General features: G+C 46.6%; 2 protein-coding genes across 2 annotated transcripts in view; one reads left to right on the top strand and one right to left on the bottom strand.

Annotated features, from left to right (window-relative positions):
* Positions 1-4,314: 4,314 nt before the first annotated feature.
* Positions 4,315-21,317, bottom strand: LOC146016102 (vimentin-like). The gene is made up of 4 exons (XM_083151707.1): positions 21,263-21,317; positions 14,477-14,996; positions 5,722-6,387; positions 4,315-4,777 (listed from the first exon to the last, which is right to left on the bottom strand). Exons 2-4 carry the CDS (start codon positions 14,919-14,921, stop codon positions 4,758-4,760), a joined length of 1,131 nt encoding a protein of 376 aa, XP_083007833.1. The 5' UTR covers positions 14,922-14,996; positions 21,263-21,317; the 3' UTR covers positions 4,315-4,757.
* SLC75A1 (solute carrier family 75 member 1) overlaps positions 20,364-21,821 on the top strand; it is a 53,968-nt gene continuing 52,510 nt past the window's right edge. The window contains exon 1 of the mRNA XM_083151689.1: positions 20,364-20,428. The gene's annotated coding sequence lies outside the window, so the exon portion shown is untranslated. The remainder of the gene's footprint in view (positions 20,429-21,821) is intronic.

Here is a 21,821-nt window from a genome sequence, read left to right as displayed (position 1 = left end):
AGCACTATCAAGACGATTTTGATGTTGTATGTGATTTGTTATTGTGTACATGTTTTAGAAAAGTGTTTTTCATATAGGTATGTATGTATATATATATATACAGATATGTCCTTTTCCATCTTTGCATAGAGTTGAAGCATGTATACCTTGAAAAAAAAAGGGGTCCGCCGGCAGGCGAGTGCTTGGCATTTGCACCGATTGGGTAAAATAAGTATGGTACTCATCAACATTTTTCTCAGTAACTAGTAAGCCCGCTGGAAGGTAATGCTTCGAAAGCTAGTAGATGTAGTTTCACTTGCTGCCAACAGATGCTAGTGTTTCGGATTCACACAGACACTAAACATATACTTCATTTATGAACATAGATGATTCGGTGAAAATGTCATGTCGATAACCCTATGTCAGAAACTCTTGCAACCCGCACATTAAATAAATCAAACCACAGATGTTCATAAATGTAAAAATGTTAAAGAACCCATGGAAAAATGTACTGCACACATCAGGAAAGGCTGAAATATACCAGTAGTTAGAAAGCAATCCTGCCCTTTGTCAGTGCACATTAATATAAGCTGGCTCAGCCCTAACTGATGGCCTACAGCAAGCATGTCCAAACTACTGCCATCCATCAAACTACAAGTCCCATCATAACCTTACCACAGTTTTGCTATTAGGGAACACTTCAACTATGGCAAGGCATGCTGGGATGTGTAGTTCCACAACAGCTGGAGGGCCACTCTTTGGAAATGCCTGGTCTATAGCAAGGTGTCACACAAGAAACATCTTCGTATGGGTAAAAGCAAAGAGCCCTCTCAAGACCTTTGCTCCCTTATTCTGGCCAAACCCACGGCTGCCCCTGGTTTCTAAACTTCTGAATGTTCCAGTGAGCACTGCTGGAGGCATAACCCAGAAGATGAAAGAACATCATCTCACCATCCTAGAAGAGGTCGGTGGAACCTTGTTTGTGTGAATGGTCTAAAATCCCACCTGAACAATGCAAGCGACTGGTTTCTCCATACAGGTGACACTGTCATTACCAACAATGGCTTTTGTACAAAGTATTACATACATTACCGTAAGCATGTTCCATACTTTTTCCTTGTGTCCTTTCACAATATTACACGTAACTTCATTTATGGACATCTATGGTTTCATTTCTTCTCATGAGTGGGTTGCTGATATTTAGTGTCATGTCATTACAATAGCCCTATTACAAATATATATATACTGAGAACACATGTTGATGTATTTGATACTTCTTAAGGCTTAATAGCAGAGATGTGTTTCCTAGTGAGAAACAAATACTTGGAACTATGGGTGGAAAAAAGCCTACACACAGGGCGATGAGCACCAGTGATCTGAGCAATGCTAGATCCGCTGCACACAGCGATGCACCAGTGATGTGTGATAAGCGATCTGGCAGCACCGGTGTTCTCTGGTGAGAACACTGGCAATCTGATTTATATTGCATGTGTGGCCATATTGCTATCGCTATTGCCCCTATATGTGAATAATTTTCTAATCGATCTAGTCAAATGTAATCAGATCGCTTAAAAAATGACCCAAAATCGCTCCATGTATAGGCCCCATTAGTGTATGCCAAACCTAAGACTGGTGCATACAATACTGCTGCCTGCTCCACTACATCTGCAGTATCGCAGCTAATTGGGTCTAACACCATCCACCCCTATAGTCACCTCTAGGCATTGTATCTGCATTTACCATTTCCTATAAAATTCTAAAAGGCATCTGATTTATTGGTCAGTTCTGCCATATCCTCCTTGTGTAATTCTCATGCGTTTACAGTGGATTCGGTATGAAATACCGACAAGGTCAAAATACTGACAAGGTCAAGATAGCGACATATAGAATGTGGACAGGTGAAACAGTCAACATGACTTTCGGGCGGCAGGTCATGAGGTGGAATGTCGACACAGTCGACATGGACACAGTTGGAAGTCAACCGCAGCCCCTCGCTTCGCTTGCGATGCTTCGGGCACACTTTTATTCTCCCACCACGCCCTAGTGGATTGTAGGGCATGAAATACCGCCTGTCGGCACATGTTGGGTCAAAAAACAGTGAAAAAAGCCATGTCCACCTCGCGACTTGTCGACTGAAAGTCATGTTGACTTTTCCACCTGCCGACATTCTATATGTGGGTATTTTGACCTTGTAGGGATTTTAAATGTCTGTATTTTGACCTTGTCGGGATTTTAAATGTCGGTATTTTGACCTTGTCGGGATTTTGACCATCGGTCAATGGTTGTCGGGATTTTGACTGTATCCCTTTACAGCAGGCATGTCCAACGTTGGCCCTCCAGCTGTTGTGAAACTACACATCCCAGCATGCTTTGCAATAGTTTTATCATTCTCTAATAGCAAAACTGTGGCATGGCATGATGGGACCTGTAGTTTCACAACAGCTGGAGGGCCAACGTTGGACATGCCTGCTTTACAGTAAAGACCCCTTCCTATGATGATGGTGAAACCTTCTGCTTTCCATTCAACCCTATTTCATACACATAAAACAAAGTATAGAGAGGGCGCAAGCACATTCCCACAGCTGCACTCATATGAACATTATATGGACCAGGTTGTCTAGAGATGGGCCCCCGTCTCTCTTAAAGGTCGCCTCTGATACATACAGTACCCAGCGGGGAAGCACAGAGTGAACAAAGCAATTTACCAAAAGCCACATAAACAGTACTCTGTTGAATACATAAATGAATGGCCTCTTATCTCTCCTTAAACATTTCCTGGTAAAACTACAAAAGTTCTACTTAACAACAGCTAAGCGAGGGTTAAAGGCTGCAATGTGTAACTCCACAGAAGTAATACAATAATAAGAATGTCATTAGCTCTTAAGGTGGCCATACAGGTGTCCAATTTCCCTTCAACTCCCCGGCAGTCCTTGGTGGTTTTTGGACACACAATTTACTCACAATCTGTCACACAATCCATCTGCTGCATGATTGTATAGGCCCCCATACACTAGGGCGACTTGTCCTTAGGACAAGTCGCCCCCGACTTCCCCCTGAGCTTCCCGGGCTGCTCCCCGGGGGAGCTTGATTAGATTGGCACTTGATGTGCCATTTTTTACATGTGATAAATCGTCTCGATTTATCATATGTAAAAAACCCGGGGAGCAGGGGGGGGGGGGCTACAGAGGTGGGAGCTGGTGGGAGCAGGGGGGCGGGGGACACGGCTGTGTCCCCCGCTGCTGGGGACGCTGCGGGGGACACAGGCGGCAAAGAGCCGGGCAGGGGGAGCCGGCCGGGAGCTGTCAGTAATGAATAAAAAAAAAAAGCCCATACAATGAATGGGCAGCCTGTGATTGGCTGCTGAGCGCTCTCTCAGCCAATTGCTGACTGGCTGAGAGAGCGCTCAGCCAATCACAGGCCGCCCATTCATTGTATGGGCTTTTTTTTTTTTATTCATTACTGACAGCTCCCGGCCGGCTCCCCCTGCCCGGCTCTATGCCGCCTGTGTCCCCCGCAGCGGCCCCAGCCCCCCCCTGCTCCCTCCACCGCCGCCCCGCCCCACTAGGTCCCAAGTCGGGTGGTCGGACGTGCAGCAGGTCCGACCACCCGACGCAGATCCGATGCGCACGGGACCGCGCATCGGATCTGAGGGGACATCAAAACTAGCCGATTTTGGTCCGATTTCGGCCAGATCCGACTGATCTGGCTGAAATCTGACCAAAATCGGCTAGTGTATGGGGGCCTTTAGATTGAGGCGTCATTTAAATAGGGGGCTGGCCTGCTAGGATCAAAAGTATAGAAGTACCAAAAATCCTGTTTTTTTAATTTATTTTTTAATTTACAGGTTGCCAGCAACTACCAATCTGCTCACATCTGCTGTGTTATGCCATTATTAATTAGCCCTAATTCAGCAATCCTCTGAAAAACTGTTTTCAGAGTAGTGACAGAATTGTGCAAAAGGACGTCCACCGCTCTCTTCAGCCACCCGTCCGTCTGCCGCTGGAAACTTCTGCGGCTCCCAGCATCTTCACTGCCACAGGCTGCACGGAAGCCGCACCTCTCTTCTCTGCTAGTCAGGGAGCGAGTGTCACATGACCCTGATTGTATGAGCCATCTAATGACAGATTGCATTTGCTTAAAATCACATGCAATCTGCTCCCAATCCCAACCGATCTGACGTGCAGCACGTGAGATCAGAGGACCAATCCTCCAATCTCCCGGGGCCGACATTGTACGATTGTGTGCATACAATCTATCATACAATCAATTGAGATTGTATGATTGGGTACAATGTCTTTCAGGTGTATGGTGGCCTTTACAGTAACAGCATTCATATTGTATGTGCATCTACATTGATTTCTACTCTATGGCATCTATACACTTATATATTCCAATGTGGGTGAGAAGATTGCTTTCTAGTGAGAGGTATTGAAATGACAAGTGTTATATATTATATAAGGAATCATTCATTTTCTCATTCATGTAAAATGTGTTTTATGGGAATCTTTACTGTTTAATGAGTTTGCAGTGAACCAAGCGCTCTTTCCTTATTAACACCTTGTATTGCAACAATATGTTTGCTTTAGCACAGAATAAAACACGACATGCTTAAATATCTGCTACACAACAGTCTTGGACTATAAGCCACAGGAGGCTGTAGAGATTAATATTGAACCGCTGCGAATCATTAAAATGGGCGAAACAGCGTCTCATCCTCTTGCAGTTGACGTGCGCATGGTACAGTATCTGCTTGTTCTCTCTTCCTGGCATCTATGCGGTTATGGCTTGTCACCTCGGGCTTCAAGGAAACAAAACAATATAAAGTTTATTTCAGTAGCAGACTAACTTGTCTTATGATATATCACCTGTCATGCACACATCGGCAACTGCTTTGTGTTCTTATGTTCTTAAGAATATAGCCATTGTAATTATTAATCCTAGCTCATGGACATTTAAGTGCAGCAATGTACTCTAACTACTAATTCCTACAGATAACACAGTATATCGTCTTGAACACGCATGGAAGTGACTCACTTTATTAGGACCTAAGAGTAAATTTACTGAAACTTCTAAACATTTAGGGGTCCATTTATCATTCCATATTTGCAGCTAAATACCAGAAAACACCCGTTTTCCAGGTTAGTGACAAAGATTAAGTATTACCCAAATATATGTAGGAGGGACCACAGCAGGAATTTCCGGTCCCTGCTGTGATCCCTCCTGCACCCCCGCTGGCCGCAAAGCTGACCGATGTATCAACATCAGGCAGCAGCATTTGCATCTCTTGGCTACTGCCTTTGGGCTACATACTGCACTGCCGCTGGGGCAGTGCGGTCGGCAGGGGGGGGTCAGCGATAACTGCGCATGCGCAGACCCCCCAGCGCCCGGCTCAGCACATCGCAAGGACGGGCTCGTTTCGTAACACTTGTGGCGCCTTATAAATAAAATTATAACATTTTGTAGGTTGCAATAGAGAAATTATAGAATCTTATTCTATGGGCACCATCACCTCTTTTCATTTTTAGAAGCTTTAGTACATTTACCCCATAGAATCTAGACATGCCTTACCTACCCCTCTAAGTGGCTCAATGAGTATCAATGTTTAACTGAATTTTTGTCAGTAATTGCTCTCAAAATACAAAGATGAATTGTTCTGGTGTATTATGTAGTTTGAACAAACTCAAGTTTCTTTACAGGCACAAACTCATAGATTTTAGGTTGAGAAGTTAATAATGTTATTACCTTGACACTCTTGGGCGATACCAAGCCTCTGCTCCTCTCCTTCCAGCAATGTTCTGTAGACCGCAATCTCAGCATCTAGCTTGAGCTTGATGTTCAGTAGGTCTTGGTAATCTTGCAAGTATCGGCCTAAATCCGCTTTGGTCTCTAGCAGTCGACTTTCCAGTTGAGCGATGATTTCCTGCAAGATAGAGACTTCTTCCAGATGACGGTCCTCCATATCAGCCAGCTGCTTCTCCAAGGCATCATTACGAGCTCTCAAGCTATCTATTTGATTCTGCAGGTCAGACACTTGGGAGGAATATTTGCTGATATCTTCCTTGATATGCTGGATTTTCGCCTCACTCTTGGTCAATTGACCCTTCGCAGAACTAAGCTTGGTCTTGTACCACTGCTCCGCATCCTGGATGTTTTTGTTGGCCGCTTGCTCGATCTGAATGCGCAAGGCTCTCAGAGCTGCTGCTAGGTCAGGTCGGGAACTTTCCAACTCCACGTTCACCCTCGACTCCTCGATTTGCTTCAATAAATCTGCAACTTCCTCATCGTGAAGCTTTTTAAGGAACTCGATCTCATCTACCAGCTGTTCCACTTTCCTCTCCAGCTCTAACTTCTGCACGGTGGCATCGTCTACGTCTTGACGGAACTCCCTCAGTGTCCTCTCTGCCTCCGCTGACAAAAATAAGCAGACAAGTTTAGCCTTCATTTTTATTTCATTTTTACTCTAGTGTAAATAGCCTAACAAAGACCCAAGCCTATATATCTAGACCAGGCCAAACCTGTCCTCAAGATCTACCAACAGTTCATGTAATCAAGGCAACCTGTGGATCTATATTCAGAATAAATGAAGCAGGTTTGAAAATGTGACAGTAATGACTACAGCTGTGCACCAGCTAGGGAGTCCGGGAAATGTGACCGTTAGTAATGACTACAGATGTGCACCAGCTAGGGAGTCTGGGAAATGTGACCGTTAGTAATGACTACAGATGTGCACCAGCTAGGGAGTCTGGAAAAGCTTGGTGAGTGTAAAACTTGCTGAAGGCGTTCACGCCCAGGGTTTGCACATGGGTACCCATTAGATGATATGTGTACCCAGCGAGGTGGCATGTGACGGGGGAGGGAGTGGGGGCCATGCAGCTACAGTAAGTATGTCCATCAGCCAACAGAGGATGTTTGCCGATGAAGTGCAGGAGCGCGCAAGGTCAGTGACGAGTTCACGAGTATGTCATACTGGGGCAGATGTATTAAGCCTTAAGTCTACTGTGTTAATTTTGGTGGCAAACTATAGACTGAACCACTAGGCATGTGCCCTAGAGGTGCCACTTTCTGAGGGCAGCAGTGCAAGTCACTTACTCCCAGCACCGGAGATACTGCAGAGGTGTAGGTGGCAATTTGTATGCGCAAGGTGTGGGAGAGGTTGGAGAAAATAGAACTAAGTAAAAACCGGACCCGGACAAGACTCCCAGTCCGGGAGGTGTCCCATCTGGGGGTGTCTTTTCTGGGGGGTTCATTTGATAGCTTTCACCAGGGACATGGGGAATGGGAGATTACAGCCTCCCCATGTGATCTGGACCATTCCGGTTTGTATTACACCCCCGGGCCATGCAAGGAGGCTGTATTCTCTCCCTCCTCCTCTCCCTGGTGACAAGTGTCACAAGACACAGGATGATCGCGTTCATCGCTGGGGGGAAAGCCGCTCAGTGCATTCACACTGAGCAGCTTTCCTCCTGCCCATCGCCGTCAGCGGAGGAGGGGGGGTATTACCAGCAGATGAATGGCTTTCCCAGTGATGATGCGGGAGCGAGCAGCAGCGCTCATTGCCGGGACATACACACTGGGCGACTTTGAGCTAAAAGCCGCTCAAACCTCCTGTTTTGAGCGACTTTCAACTCAAAGTCGCCCAGTGTGTATGGGCCTTAAGTCACCAATATACAGTTGGCTGACATGCGTGCTCTGCAGAATGGAAAGAATAATACACAAAGGAGTTATGTAAATGTCATTGAAACCACCACTGTGTGCATCTGCTGCTGACTTACATGCAGCTGCATTTGACACTTGTATTATTAAACAGTCCATCATTGCAATAACCCATAGCAACCAGTAATTAATCAATCAGGACTAATAGAAATGTATCCTGGTAGCTATGACTACCCTCTATGTCAGTGTATTTCAACCACTGTGCCGTGGCGCACTAGTGTGCCTTGAGCTGTTCTCAAGTGTGCCCCTAGATCTAGAGATGTCCAAACCAGTTTACAGCCACCACCAGTTCAACTGTTATTTACTGGTCTCTTCATTTCATGTAAAGGGCCAATGTATTTTATTTTTGTTACCTGTGGGGACTATTGTGTTTTTTTATGTGGGGGCCAATAGGTTTGTTTTTTTCCTGTGGGGACCAATGTGTTTTGCCCTGTGGGGATCTCATGGTGTGCCTTGCAATTTTAAAATGTTATTCAGTGTGCCGCAAGGTAGAAAGGTTGAAAATGACTGCCCTATGTGATTTCTTACGTCATTCCTGGTCCATTGCTCCAGTAACAACCCCCCCCCCAAAAAAAAAAAAAATATTGTGGTAATCTGCGCCAGTAAAACCATTAACCCTGAGACTTTGCCTAAATAGAAGTGATTCCTGTTAGAGCTCCTTGCATGTCTCAGCTGGTGGTGAAAGGAGTGTTTGTCATTGATGTTTAAAGTATAGAACATCACAAGACATGGACTGGATAATGGAATTAATGCATTGATGTAACTGTGTCAAATTGTCTTTTATACGGTCACTGGCTTTCTCCTACATGCATACCACAATGCTTTATTCTGGTGGTACTCAGGAGTACAGAGGGTATCTTATGGTTGGTGTCATTTTTAACTAGTTTTGGAGGCTTAAAGAAAACGGTGAAATAATTTGACAAATGAATAAAATAAGCAGCAGACCACCCAGAGTGTAGACATTTCTATAAATCTTATAATCGACTCGTAACTTTAGGCAAGTGCTGCACGTATTCTTATAGGGACAAAGGGCCTGATTCTGGTTCACTTGCAAAAGCAAATTCTGTCTCTAATGGACAAAACCATGTGCTCTGCAGGTGGGGCAGATGTAACATGTGTAGAGTGAGTTAGATTTGGGTGGAGTTTGTACTTCCAACTGATATCTATATTGCAGTGTAAAAATAATGCAGCCAGTATTTACCCTGGACAGAAACAAAATAACTTTCTCTCTGCACATGTTACATCTGCCCCCTGCAGTGCAGCATGGTTCTGCAGTAGCGCACGCAGGGGGGGTTTCTGAGTACCCAGAAACCCCCCCCCCCCCAGGAGTCTAAGGGGAACCAGAGATATCTGACTTCATAGCAGTGGTCCCCATTCAAGCCTGTTAATTGCTCTTCCCAGTCAGGTATTTCAAGTTATGTCTGACTTACAGTTTTCCTGAGGATATATTCCAAAAGCTGGGACTCTCCCCCTTTGATGGACTCTAGTAGCTTGTCTCTACTGTTCCCAAAGCCAGAGATATCAGCCTTCCAGCAGCTGCTCCAGCTCCACACACCTGGTATGTAGGTTTATATTCTCATTGGTGGATTGCTCTGCCTGCTGAACTCTGATCCCCGAGTCCCCAATACCATTTGGTAGGTGGGATTATCTAGTTTTTAATTCCATTAAAATCTAAGAAATCTATTTCCGGGAACTGGAGATATCTGCAGTCAGGCAAGCTGTCCTCCCACCAGAAAATTATGAATAATAAGCCCACTTCACTATATATATATTTAGTATTATTATTATTTATATACATTTGGTCTATCTATAATACTTTAACTGACCCGACTTTGCTCCGCCCCTCTGGAAACCCCCTTCTGAAAATCCTGCGTTTGCCCCTGTTCTGTCCATTAGAGAGAGAATTTGATTTTGCAAGTAACCAGAATCAGACCATAAGTACTGCAGACCAGCTAATAAACACTTCTGGGATTGTGTATGTATTGACCAATGTACATGCCTAGTAATAAGATATATTTTATATCCAGTGATTATCTTTCTCCATATGACCATAATTGTAAAGTCCTAGTTGTAGGCATAATCACCGAAACCGTGGGTGCTCCGGGGAACCCACAGAAGGCGAGGAGCACCCACGGGCCACGGCCAGAGCTCACTGTCGGGGAACCTGGCAGCGGATATGCTGTCAGCAGCGGGGGTCCCTGCGGCGGATGGGAGCTAGTAGCGGTATTAATACCACTGCTAGTTCCCATCTTCCGCAGGGACCCCCGCTGCTGACAGCATATCCGCTGCCAGGACCCCGCTGCAGCACTGCCAGGACCTGCTGCCTACCTCCATCCAGGACTGGGGGGGGGGGGCATCCTTGAGCAAAAACCGGCAAAAACGTAAGCCGGCGCCCCTGATTGTAGGAGAGAGAAGTGTGTGCATCTTATGAGATCAGGCCCAAAATATGAGTCCAATTCAGAGATGGGTGCAGAAGTGCTGACATTGCTTTTCCTCCATTTCCGTACGCATGAGTCGCAGTGATCGCAGTTTAAGTTGTGATGGGGGGCAGCTACACACCATGGGGGGGTGGACCGTTTTCTAGCACGTCTGGCATCGACTGGCATGGGTGGTGGCCCCCCGCAGTCTTCTGCCATAGGTTGTAGTTTAGTGAGTCCTCGATAAACTACAACCCACTCTCAGAAATGGGCCCTGTATGGCTTGTACCTGCTCATGCTCAAAATAGGACCTCTGTTCTCACTTCTGCAATCAAAATTGGGCAGGGAAAAGCCCTCCCTTAAATATTGCTTTCTGGCTTTCTGATACTGTGCTATGTGACTAATAAAAAGGATAAAATGACATTTTTATAGGAAAACATTATGTGAAAACAAAAGAATGGGGGCAGAAGCGCTGCCTCTATGTGTGATGTTTGTAATAATGAAGAAAGAATTATTTGGATCTTTATCTGTAATATACAGGTATATCATGCGTATTGTGGAAGGTTATTGCAGAAAACATTATACCCCATACTTTATACTAAGCAGAGCTGGAAGCTGGATGTCGGGTACCTCTGCAGCCAGCTGACAGTGATGATGGTGCGCGCCCTCAGCTGCACTGGTGGTCACACACCCATTGTGAAATAAGTGTGAGAGCTGCTGGCATTACAGTTATGGTCATGCCAACCTCACGTAAATATATAAAGCAGCTGTCCAGAGACAAACTGTTATACAGCGGGCAATGGGCCTGATTCAGAGTATATCGCTATTGTCAATTTGCAAAATGTTATCGAATGACTGCACATGCGTACAGATCTTAGCGGGCATGCTTCAGCCAAAATAGCGACAATATCTAATCGCAATCCCTGCAAAATTAAACTCTCAGGGAGTGACCTTTTTTTTTTGGGTGGGGGATAACCAGCCATCTTCTGGGAGTGTCAAAACCGCAGCTGTGCCCAGGTGTTTGAAAAGAGAACACTGGCTCTGAAAGGTCGCTGTGTGCTTAGAGATCTTGCTGAAGCGTTCTGAGCAATCTAGCATCACTCAGAACGCTTCAGCATCTCCCTGTGTGTAGGCCCAATAACACTAACTGTGCCCCTTAGTGCTTAGTTATTACCCTCTGAGCCCTCCCATCCAGCATCAGTACTGGTCATCGGCATTCCGAACGTCATTAAGCTACTGAATGCCCTATCTATACATAGTTAGTGTTCATTCTAGCACCCGCTATCTTTGAAAATCCATGCAGTTCCTCTTCCCTGCCTGGGGTGTCGCTGTCTGCTGTAGTGCTTCTAGCACAGTGTGGTCTGTATATCAGCACTGATATGCAAACCAGACCTGTGCTAGAAACACCACAGCAGACAGCGACACCCCAGGCAGGGAACAGGAACTGCATGGATTTTCAAAGATATCGGGTGCTAGAATGAACACTACATAGTCATATATTTACACTGTATTCGCATTGACTATATTAGCCAAGTGAACCAGAAATGCAGATAAAGTCATCCTCTCACCTGTATAGATAAGCAGGTTACAATATGGGTGAGCGGTCACTGAACAATTCTCCCCATCCTTGTTATGTACTTTGTAGCCAGCAAGTAAAGAGTAAACCTGGAAGTAATGTAACAGGTTTTACCCCCTGCCCGGTGCTCTGTAGGTGAGTATTACACACTTCCTTATGTCAGTGTTAGTTTCCGCATACTTTACATATGAATGGAAAAAAATTGCAAGAAATTAAGGCGTCTATTTACAAAGCTGCTTCTCTGTGAATTTGACCTTAAATTGAAATGTGACCCTAATATTAACCCTTTCAGTGGCAAAGTTGCCTTGAAAGATGTGCAAAATATCCGCTGAAAATGTCAGCTCACAGCAATGGTTCAAAACTTCAATTGATTGACTTCAGATCATTTGGCACTCAAAGGGTTAAGAAGAAAAGCAGTTATTGTGCATTAGGGCTGCTTTCAATATTGTGTTCAAACCCGCTACTTGCCAAATTTGAACGAATGTAACCCATGGGCCGACATACTGTACCTTGCACATACATCAGAAAGATGTAATGAAGGCCAGAAAAATATCTTGATCTGTCATTCATTACACTGACCCACATTTGATACCGTCTCAGTGTTTGTATAGCCAGTCTGCATGTAGATGCGGGAGCATGCAGATTGACCATACACACTGATATTGATACAATACGGCCCGGAAATTACATATCGGGCCAGTGTGTACCCAATTGAGAAAATGTCATGCGCCGTTGGAAATTTAAGGGGCATATGTGTCAAAGCTTGGAGAGAGAAAGTGATGTGAGATAAAAAAGACAACCAATCAGCTCCTAACTGTCAAGTTACAGGCTGTGGGGCAGATATATTACGCCTTAACAAGAGATACATGCAAGGGTGATAAAGAGAGATAAACGTCCAGCCAATCACCTGCTAACTGCCATGGTACAGTTATATGTTTGAAAAAAGGAGCTGACTGGCTGGATGTTTATCTCTCTTTATCACCCTTGCATGTATCTCATTTTAAGGCTTAATACATTTGTCCCAATGTTTGAAAAATGGCAATTTGGAGTTGGTTGGTACTTTATCTCTCTCCAATGCTAAGTACATAGATCTCACAGTCTGTAGCATGGCAGTTAGGATGGTACATATCCCCCATAATGTTTTCAGCAAACACAATCTACCCCTACTCACAAGTACTGTACTTGCCTGGGCTTCATAAACAGTTACATGGAGCAGCCCCTGGGGGTCTGGCCTTATGGGGAGGCAGCAGTCCTGGACTTAGGGCAACATTTGTGAGTTGCAAAGGAGCTGTGATGAGTGCTGTGTGGGTGTGGCTAGGGCCACATGGGTGTGTACACCCCCTACACTATCAGCTGCAATGTATCCCTACAGATGTAAATGTCAGGGGTGTAAGCTGAACTCTGGGCACCAGAGCAACATATTGTAGGGGCCCTTGTCCTAATGCTTCTAGAGAGACACCTCTCCACACCTGTTGTTACCTTTTTTTGCCCCATAATAGTGCCCTAGTTCATTGCCAAAACCACAGTAGTGCCCTAGTTAGTTATTCCCCATATTAGTGCCCAAGTTTTTGTTAACCATGGTAATGCCCTAGTTAATGTTATGCCCCATAGTAGTGGCCTACTTTATTTTATGAATCATAGTAGTGCCCTAGTTCAAGTTATGCCACACTGTAGGGCTGCCAATAAACATGCCAAATGTAATAGGGTGAGAGTTTCAGAAAGTGAGAGATTTTGGGAGAGGTTTCCCATGTTTTTTAAAGCAGCAATCAATTACATGGCAAAATCAACCTGGTTTTGCAGTGTAATTGATGGCTGCTTTAAAAAAAATGGGAAACCTCTCCCAAAATCTCTCACTTTCTTTATGCCACACTATAGTGCCTCCAATTCATAATATGCCACATCAAAGTGCCCCAATTAATAGTATGTAACAATATTATGCCCTCCAGTTCACTTTCTACCACATCACACTAAGCAGGTCCAGGGGCATACCTAGATATATTAAAGACCCCAAGGAAAAAGTTTGTAATTGTGTAATTTGTAATGTGAAAAATGTATCACATGTAACAGTGACAGGGAAGGGGCCATGGGGTCCCATAGCAGCTGCGCTCCCTGCACCTATGGTAGCTACATCCTGTATATAACACATGTGACTAGGACAGGGAAGGTGGCCTCTCTCAGCTCTGGGCCCCATAGCAGCTGCACTCCCCGCACCTATGGCAGCTACACCCCTGTATATAACACATGTAACTGTGACAGGGAAGGTGGCCCCTCTCAGCTCTGGGCCCCATAGCAGCTGCACCCCCTGCACCTATGGTAGCCACACCCCTGTATATAACACATGTAACTGTGACAGGGAAGGTGGCCCCTCTCAGCTCTGGGCACCACAGCAGCTGCACTCCCTGCACCTATGGTAGCTACACCCTGTATATAACACATGTGACTAGGACGGGGACGGAGGCCTCTCTCAGCTTTGGAAGCTATAGCAGCTGCACCCGCTGCACCTATGGCGGCTATGCCATTAGGAATAACTACTTATCACATCTTTTGTGAGGAAAATGCCTGTTTTATACTTATGATCTCATGACCGACCGCTTGACCAGCTGGGTGGCCAATCATGCTGTCATAATGGAGGCCTAGGGCTGTAGCCCCATCTGTCCTTTTGTTAATTTGGCCCTAATTAACAAGGTGGTGATGTAGCTTAAAATACATACAACTTGATTTCAAACCCGCTTTAACATGAGTAATATTTGTGGCAACCGATGCATAATAGGGTATTTCCTGTGCTCCTCACCTCTCAAGTCCAGCTCCTCATCGCATTTATCATTCCAGATTTCAATTTCCTCCTCCAGGTTTCCCCGCTCAATGTCGGCCGCACCCTTCTCTCTGTTCAACTTCTCGATCAATTCCTTAAGCTCTTTGAACTGTATGTCATAGTCGTCTGATATGCCCGGTCCCCTTTCCTTCAGGCGCCTGGTCAGTTCCTCCAGCTCATCACGCAGAGCCTTGTTTTTCTGCTCCAGCGACCGGACCTTGTCAATGTAGCCAGCAAAGAGGTTGTTCACCTCCTGGAGTTTTTCTTTCTCATTAGGGCGGTGAACATAGATCTTAGTGGTGACCGCCTTCAGTGGCTCCTGGGACCCGTCAGTGCAATGACTGTTGGAGGCTCCAGTACTTCCCCGGACCTTGCTGGACTCACTCACTCTCAGGGTCTTCTGAGAAAAAGAGGAGCTCTTCATTTTTCAATGGTGGCTTCCGTAAAGTCTTTGAGAAATGGAATGGCAGTATCCCAACCCAGACTTTTATATGGAGTTCTGGAATGTGACAAATAGACTGCAGCTGTACACATTTAATGTATGAGCTCAATTAAGCAGGTACTTTGGATGGAAGTAGGGAAGGATTTCACAGTAATCACATTCTCAAAGTTTTACATGTTAGTGCAACATAGCTGACATTATGCAGCATTAGTCCTGCTGATACAATGCTCGCTGCGCAGTGGCCAGTTACTGGAAAGCCGACTACTGCAGTCCCTTCAGTCCACGTACTAAGGTGTTGACATTGACAACAAAAAAACGAATTTTGACCTTTTCACGTGTCAACCATTTTATCCAGTGAACTTATAGGTGTTACTTTTACAAATTCTTTTTCAAGAGTAGTCAAGCATGAGTTACAGAACATTGGGTACTCTTTACCTAGCACGGCGCCCATCGCGGGCATCGCGGCCATCAAATGCACTAAAAAACGGGTGCGACGCGATGCCCGCGATTTCCCATAGGGGACAATGTTTAAAGTGTGATTGGACGCGATTTTACTGTTCAATGCCTCAATGCCCGCGATTTTTCTATAGAAAACAATGTTAAATGGGCCACAGAGCCCAAATAGTCCCCCTGAAGTGTGAAATGGCCCCCACAATTGTTAACGCCACCCCACGATCAACGTGAACCCGAAGCGTGGCGAGCGCAGCGAGCCCACGAGGGGCGTCGGTACGCGTCCTCCGACCTTTTCATACCCCCACTATCCACGTCGGCGTGGAGTTGAGAATAGAATAGTGTGGCGAGCGCAGCGAGCCACCGAGCCCGAAGCGTGGCGAGCGGACGCGGATACCTTCACAGGTAAACGCGTCCCTTCGTTGGCTTCACAGGTATCCGCGTCCGCTCGCCACGCTTCGGGCTCGGTGGCTCGCTGCGCTCGCCACACTATTCTATTCTCAACTCCACGCCGACGTGGATAGTGGGGGTATGAAAAGGTCGGAGGACGCGTACCGCCGCCCCTCGCGGGCTTGCTTCGCTCGCCACGCTTCGGGTTCGCGTTGATCGTGGGGTGGCGTTAACAATTGTGGGGGCCATTTCAGACTTCAGGGGGACTATTAGGGCTCTGTGGCCCATTTAACATTGTTTCCTATGGAAAAATCGCGTCGCACCCGTTTTTCAGTGCATGCGATGGCCGCGATGCCCGCGATTTTTTACCCCCGATGACCGCGATGGATATCGTGGGTGCCGTTCTAGGTAAAGAGTACCGAACATTGCTTACCAAGAATGCATGAAAATCCCTACTGAGGGGGAGATTCTGGTTGGCTCAGTAAGAGCTCCGGAGACGCCACCCGTCAGAATGCCCACCCCCCGCGCCGCTTCCCCTCATTAACATGCAAAGGGATGTGTAATAAAAACACATCACCTGCCATTTGTGAGCACTGGGACGAAGACGAGGCGGTGGGAGGGGGGGGGGGGCAGGGCTGACATCCTGTGACATCAGCCACCCGCCATCGCACTCATGGGAACGCCCATCATTTTCATGATGATGCCCATAAAATGATTGGTGTTCCCATGGGCGATTCTCCCTGCTGCCTCCCCCGATCCTTGCAAACGACTCGGCGACTATGCAATTAGCAAAGGGAAGCTGCACATGCGGATAATAGACCACCCACATGTGCTGTCCCCTAACCATCATAACGAGGCCGAACTCGCATTCATGTGAGTAGATCAGAATGACCCCCGAAGTCGTCTTAAATCGTCTCCAAGGTCTCATGACGACAGACGTTAGTGGATAAATGTATATAAGGTGTGCCCAAATGAAAAGGAGGATATGGTTGTATGTACAGAATACTTTAATTAAAGAATATTCAATTACAGTTCATGTGTAACATTCCCAATACACATAATCGCCATTGATGCACTGATTCCAATGCGTAGGAAGGCTTCAGTGTAGAAATTCCTGGGTTGCTGACGGATCCAGTTTACCACGGTGACCTGCTCTTCCTTGTCACAGGTGACCCTTCAGTGATTTTTTTTAAGGGGCCACAGATATGGGAATCACATGGGGAGATATTGGGCTGTATGGAGGATGTTTCAGGACCTCCCATCTAAATTGTGCCAGCAGGTCGAGGGTCTTATTATCCATGGCAAGTCCGTGATGCCTTTGCGTCCTGCCTCATAACGCTGACACCACGAGAATATGGCACACCGCGCGAGACGCTGCTCTCGGTACACCGCCTTCATCCTGAGATACATTTCTGAAGCACGCTCCTCTTCCGTGCGGAGAAATTGGATAATGGCTCTATGCGCTGATCTGGAGGAATCCGTCATGCGTCCGACCGCGCAAAACAACTTTCCAGGAATGAGGAAACTGAGGTGAAGCCGCTCACTACATATGCGCAACTGGGAAAACCGCCACACCATCTATTGGCAAACACATTAACCCGCTGCGATTAGATACAACGCCGCTACAGAAAAAGTCTCCATTTCATTTGGACACCCCTTTATAGCGTATATTTATGGATACACTATAATTAATGTATACATGTGTGTGTAGAGCTGTGGATAGCATGTACAAACTATGTTGGTGACTGTGTGTATATAGGGGATGTAGTTAGTGTCCTGACACTCAGGATGCCGGCAGACAGACGCCTAATGAAGGAATCCCAATCGCTGAGAATACCGAAGCCAGAATCCCAGCAGCAAAAAAATAAAATAAAACACAAAAATGAATGGGAATCCACTGAGGTGACACAGGGCGAATTCGCAGTCCTGCCAATTATCGGAGAACCGCGCATTCGCACAGTACGCTGTGTGCATGTGGTCTGTCCAAATGCCTTCGCTGTCCGTACAGAAGGTGATTGACAGCCTGTGACCGTTTTGGGGCAGTAACCCAGCGTTTTCTGTTAGTTCCCCAGAAAATGCAGGCGTGCCATTGGGAGGGAGAACTGCTGATGTCATCAGCGGCCTCCTTCTCCCCACGGCCTTTGCATCACTGAGTAAGTCTAGACTTATGGTGTGTACACACGGGGGCGATATGCCGTGCTATGCGAGTCCCGACGCGATCAGATCACATCAGGACTTGCATCGCACGGCATGCAGAGGGACAATTTAGACTATATAGTGCAGATCTGCACTATATTATCTTGCCTGCCCTCTCTATTTCACTGCCGGTTTGCGCTCACACGGGAGTGCGCATCAGCAGCGCATCGGGCTCGCAAGTCCTAAAAAAGCATGCGATCAGCATGCAATATGGCTTCCGATGTTCACTATATCGGCAACATCGGAAGCCATATCTTACCATCTGTACACACCATTACTCTGCACTTGCAAACTGGGCAGAGTCCATTCAGTGGTGAGTGATTCCGAACAGATTTCCCCATGTACACAGCTGTGAATGCACTTGCAGATGTGAACATGGGCGGGATTTTACTCATGCAGGGCACCATTTACCTGCTTGCTGGGCTGCGAACACTTGCAGCCAAGCGAGTAGGTCTGAAATGGGCCCACAGTGACAGATGGAGTAGACATGGAGCAGTGCGTTAGGATGAGAGTTAGAAAGGTTTTGTGAAGAAGTAGTTATACAGCTGAGGATAGCAGATACATCACACTGTATATTCATACCTCCGAACTTTGGCCCATAGACGGGACATCCCATCTTGGAGGCACTACCAAAAAGAGTCCGGGGGCCTCTAGATGCCATGAAATGTTGGGCGTTCCAATGGGCGTGTCCCCTTGCCGACGCCACACGCCCCCCGCCTGCACTGGTAGGTGTGAATGGGACAGCAAACTAGCAGTTTGCCGTGCCCCTTCACACCCAGCTTATGCACATGCGCATAAAGGAAACATTGCTCCCCCGTGCGAAAGCAATAAGGCCCTATGTGTGTATAGAGGTGCAAGGACATACAGTAGCTGTAGATAGATTTTTTAACCTGGATGTTGACACAGTCGACATGGACACTGAAACGTAGCACCGCATCCCCTCGCATGGCTCGCCATGCTTCTGGGACGGTTTTATTCTCCCACCACACCCAGTGGATGGTAGGGCATGAATTACCGCCTTTCGGCACATGTCGGCTCTAGAAAGAGTGAAAAACCCCATGTCAACCTTTTGACTATCGACCAAATTGTTGTAGACCTAGTGACCATATCCCATACCAGATATAACATATACTGGTGACTGTAACCCTAGATGTACTAAGCTTGAAAAGTGATACAATGGAGAGTGATAAACAACCAATCAATGAGCTCCTACCTGACATTTTTCAAACACAGTCTGTGAGATAACAGGGTACGATTTTGCGGCCGATTTTTTGCGTTTTCCGGACGATTTGCATGCTGTTCCATCATTGCACACCCCCGATTTCCATCGTAGTGCATCGCATCGCATGCAATATAGCGGCATGTGATGCATGCCATGCGATGCATGTGATGCGATTTTTAATTGTACAAGCACCCTGATGGGTGCTTACAATGTTACATGCACCCCCATTGTCAATGTCACCTCCACTATTAACGCCAACCCGAAGCGGCGGTACGTGTCCTCCGACCTTTTCATACCCCTACTATCCACGTCGGCGTGGAGTTGATTTTAGTTAGTGTGGGGAGCGCAGCAAGCCACCGAGCCCGAAGCGTGGCGAGCCCCGTGAGGGGACGCAGAATACATGTAAAGTAATCCGCGTGCGCTCGCCGCGCTTCAGGCTCGGTGGCTCGCTACCCTCTGATAATACACAAGTACCGATAACAGGTAGGAGCTGATTGGCTGGTGGTTTATCACTCTCCATTTTATCACTTTTCAAGCTTAGTACATCTGGCCCTGTGTGTGTGTGTATAGAGGTGCAGCCAGTGTACAGCTGTAATAGACATTAGAGTATATATAGATGACTGTGTGTGTATAGAGAGGTGCAGCCAGTATACAGCTGTAATAGACATTAGAGTATATATAGATGACTGTGTGTGTATAGAGAGGTACAGCCAGTATACAGCTGTAATAGACATGAGAGTATATTTAGATGACTGTGTGTGTATAGAGAGGTGCAGCCAGTATATAGCTGTAATAGACATTAGAGTATATATAGGTGACTGTGTGTGTGTGTATAGAGGTACAGCCAGTATACAGCTGTAATAGACATTACAGTATATATGGGTGACTGTGTGTGTGTATAGACTCAAGAGAGGTACAGCCAGTATATAGCTGTAATAGACATTAGAGTATATAGAGATGACTGTGTGTGTATAGAGAGGTACAGCCAGTATATACAGCTGTAATAGACATTAGGTTATAGGTGACAGACTGTGTGTATATAGAGAGGTGCAGCAGGAATATATGGGGCTGGCAGGCGCCGGGACACAGGGAAGTCAGTCAGTGATGCTGCGGGCGGGGGCGGATAATGGAGGGAGGGTCGGGGCTGGCGGCAGCGGGAGGGACAGGGAGGAAGGAGCTGCACACACCGGTACTGCTGCTGGCTGGGAGGCGGGTGTGCAGGAAGAGAAGGGTAAGATGACTTTTACAGCAGTTGTATAAGGAGATATAGCGCTCAGGGCACAGTGAGGGTACTGGCTACCGGCTACAGGTGAAGAAGACCAGGTCACCAGGATAGCCTGCCCTGCGGGGGCGCCGGGGTGCGGGAGTCCCGGGCGGCAGGACAGTGAGGAGGGGGCTATGCCGGCAGCTACAGGTGGAGAGCAGCCTGAGCAGGGGGGAGTAAGTGGGTGGGCTGTGCTTACTGGGGGCAGCATCCACTCACACTGCTACACTGGGGCTGTTACTTAGGGATGGGGCTGCTGGGACTCCAATAAAGGAAAACTTGTTTTTCAGGGGATTATTGCATGATGTATCTAACACTATACAGTCTGTATGGTCTGGGCACTGGTATCACGCATCTAACACTATACGGTCTGTATGGTCTGGGCACTGGTATCACGTATATAACACTATACGGTCTGTATGGTCTGGGCACTGGTATCACGAATCTAACACTATACGGTCTGTATGGTCTGGGCACTGGTATCACGCATCTAACACTATACGGTCTGTATGGTCTGGGCACTGGTATCACGTATCTAACACTATGGGCGGTATTCAATGTCCTGAATCGTTGGTCACAGTGATTCAGATTTAACATTCGCCTGCCAATCGCCGTTTTTTTGCTGTGAATCGCCATGCATGGGGATTCGTGGGGAGTCGCCGAGTCACCCTATTCAACGTGGCTGAGAATCGCCGCCCCTAACGGCGATTCTCAGCCAAACCGGCGTTTCCCTATACAGCCTCATTAATGTAGTCAGTTGGTTTAAAAATTGCAGAAAAATGCCAGAAAAATGCAAATTACCCTGGACAAACGCTTCCCATACAGCAGACGGCAAACGCTGGGTAATCTGCTCAATGGCCAAACGAAGGAGTGAGGTGGGGAGGAGAATCATGGGTAAGTGAGGTGCACCATGGGTAAGAGCAGTGCTTTGTGGGTGAAAAAAAAAATACCTGAAAAAATTAAATATATATTTGTATAGCACTTCTACGACCGTGACATCACACAAGGGCAGCAAATAATAATACATTAGACTTGCATAGTTAAATAGAAGCCTTAAAACCAATTATTTCACATGTTCCTATAAAAGTTCACCAGAAAAAGATGACGAGGGACACTCGGTGAGGAACGGCGATATGAAACAAGAAAAAGGAATCGCCACCTTCTCATTGAATACACTTTTGGCGATTCCCCTCAACTACCGTCGATTCCCCATGAAAAATCCTAGAGACAAAAAACGGCGATTTGTAGAGAATAACATTTGGCGATTGGTGCTTCATTCACCGGTCGTCATCGGCGATTACAGCTCATTGAATAGGGTGATTCGCATTTGTAGCTCCAAAAATCACCGTCAGACACGAAA

This window comes from Crinia signifera, chromosome 1 (genome assembly GCF_055691185.1).
Source record: "Crinia signifera chromosome 1, ASM5569118v1, whole genome shotgun sequence".
Taxonomy (NCBI): domain Eukaryota; kingdom Metazoa; phylum Chordata; class Amphibia; order Anura; family Myobatrachidae; genus Crinia; species Crinia signifera.
The sequence above is the reverse complement of the archived record's forward strand: the minus strand, read 5'-3'. Positions and strand labels throughout refer to the sequence as shown.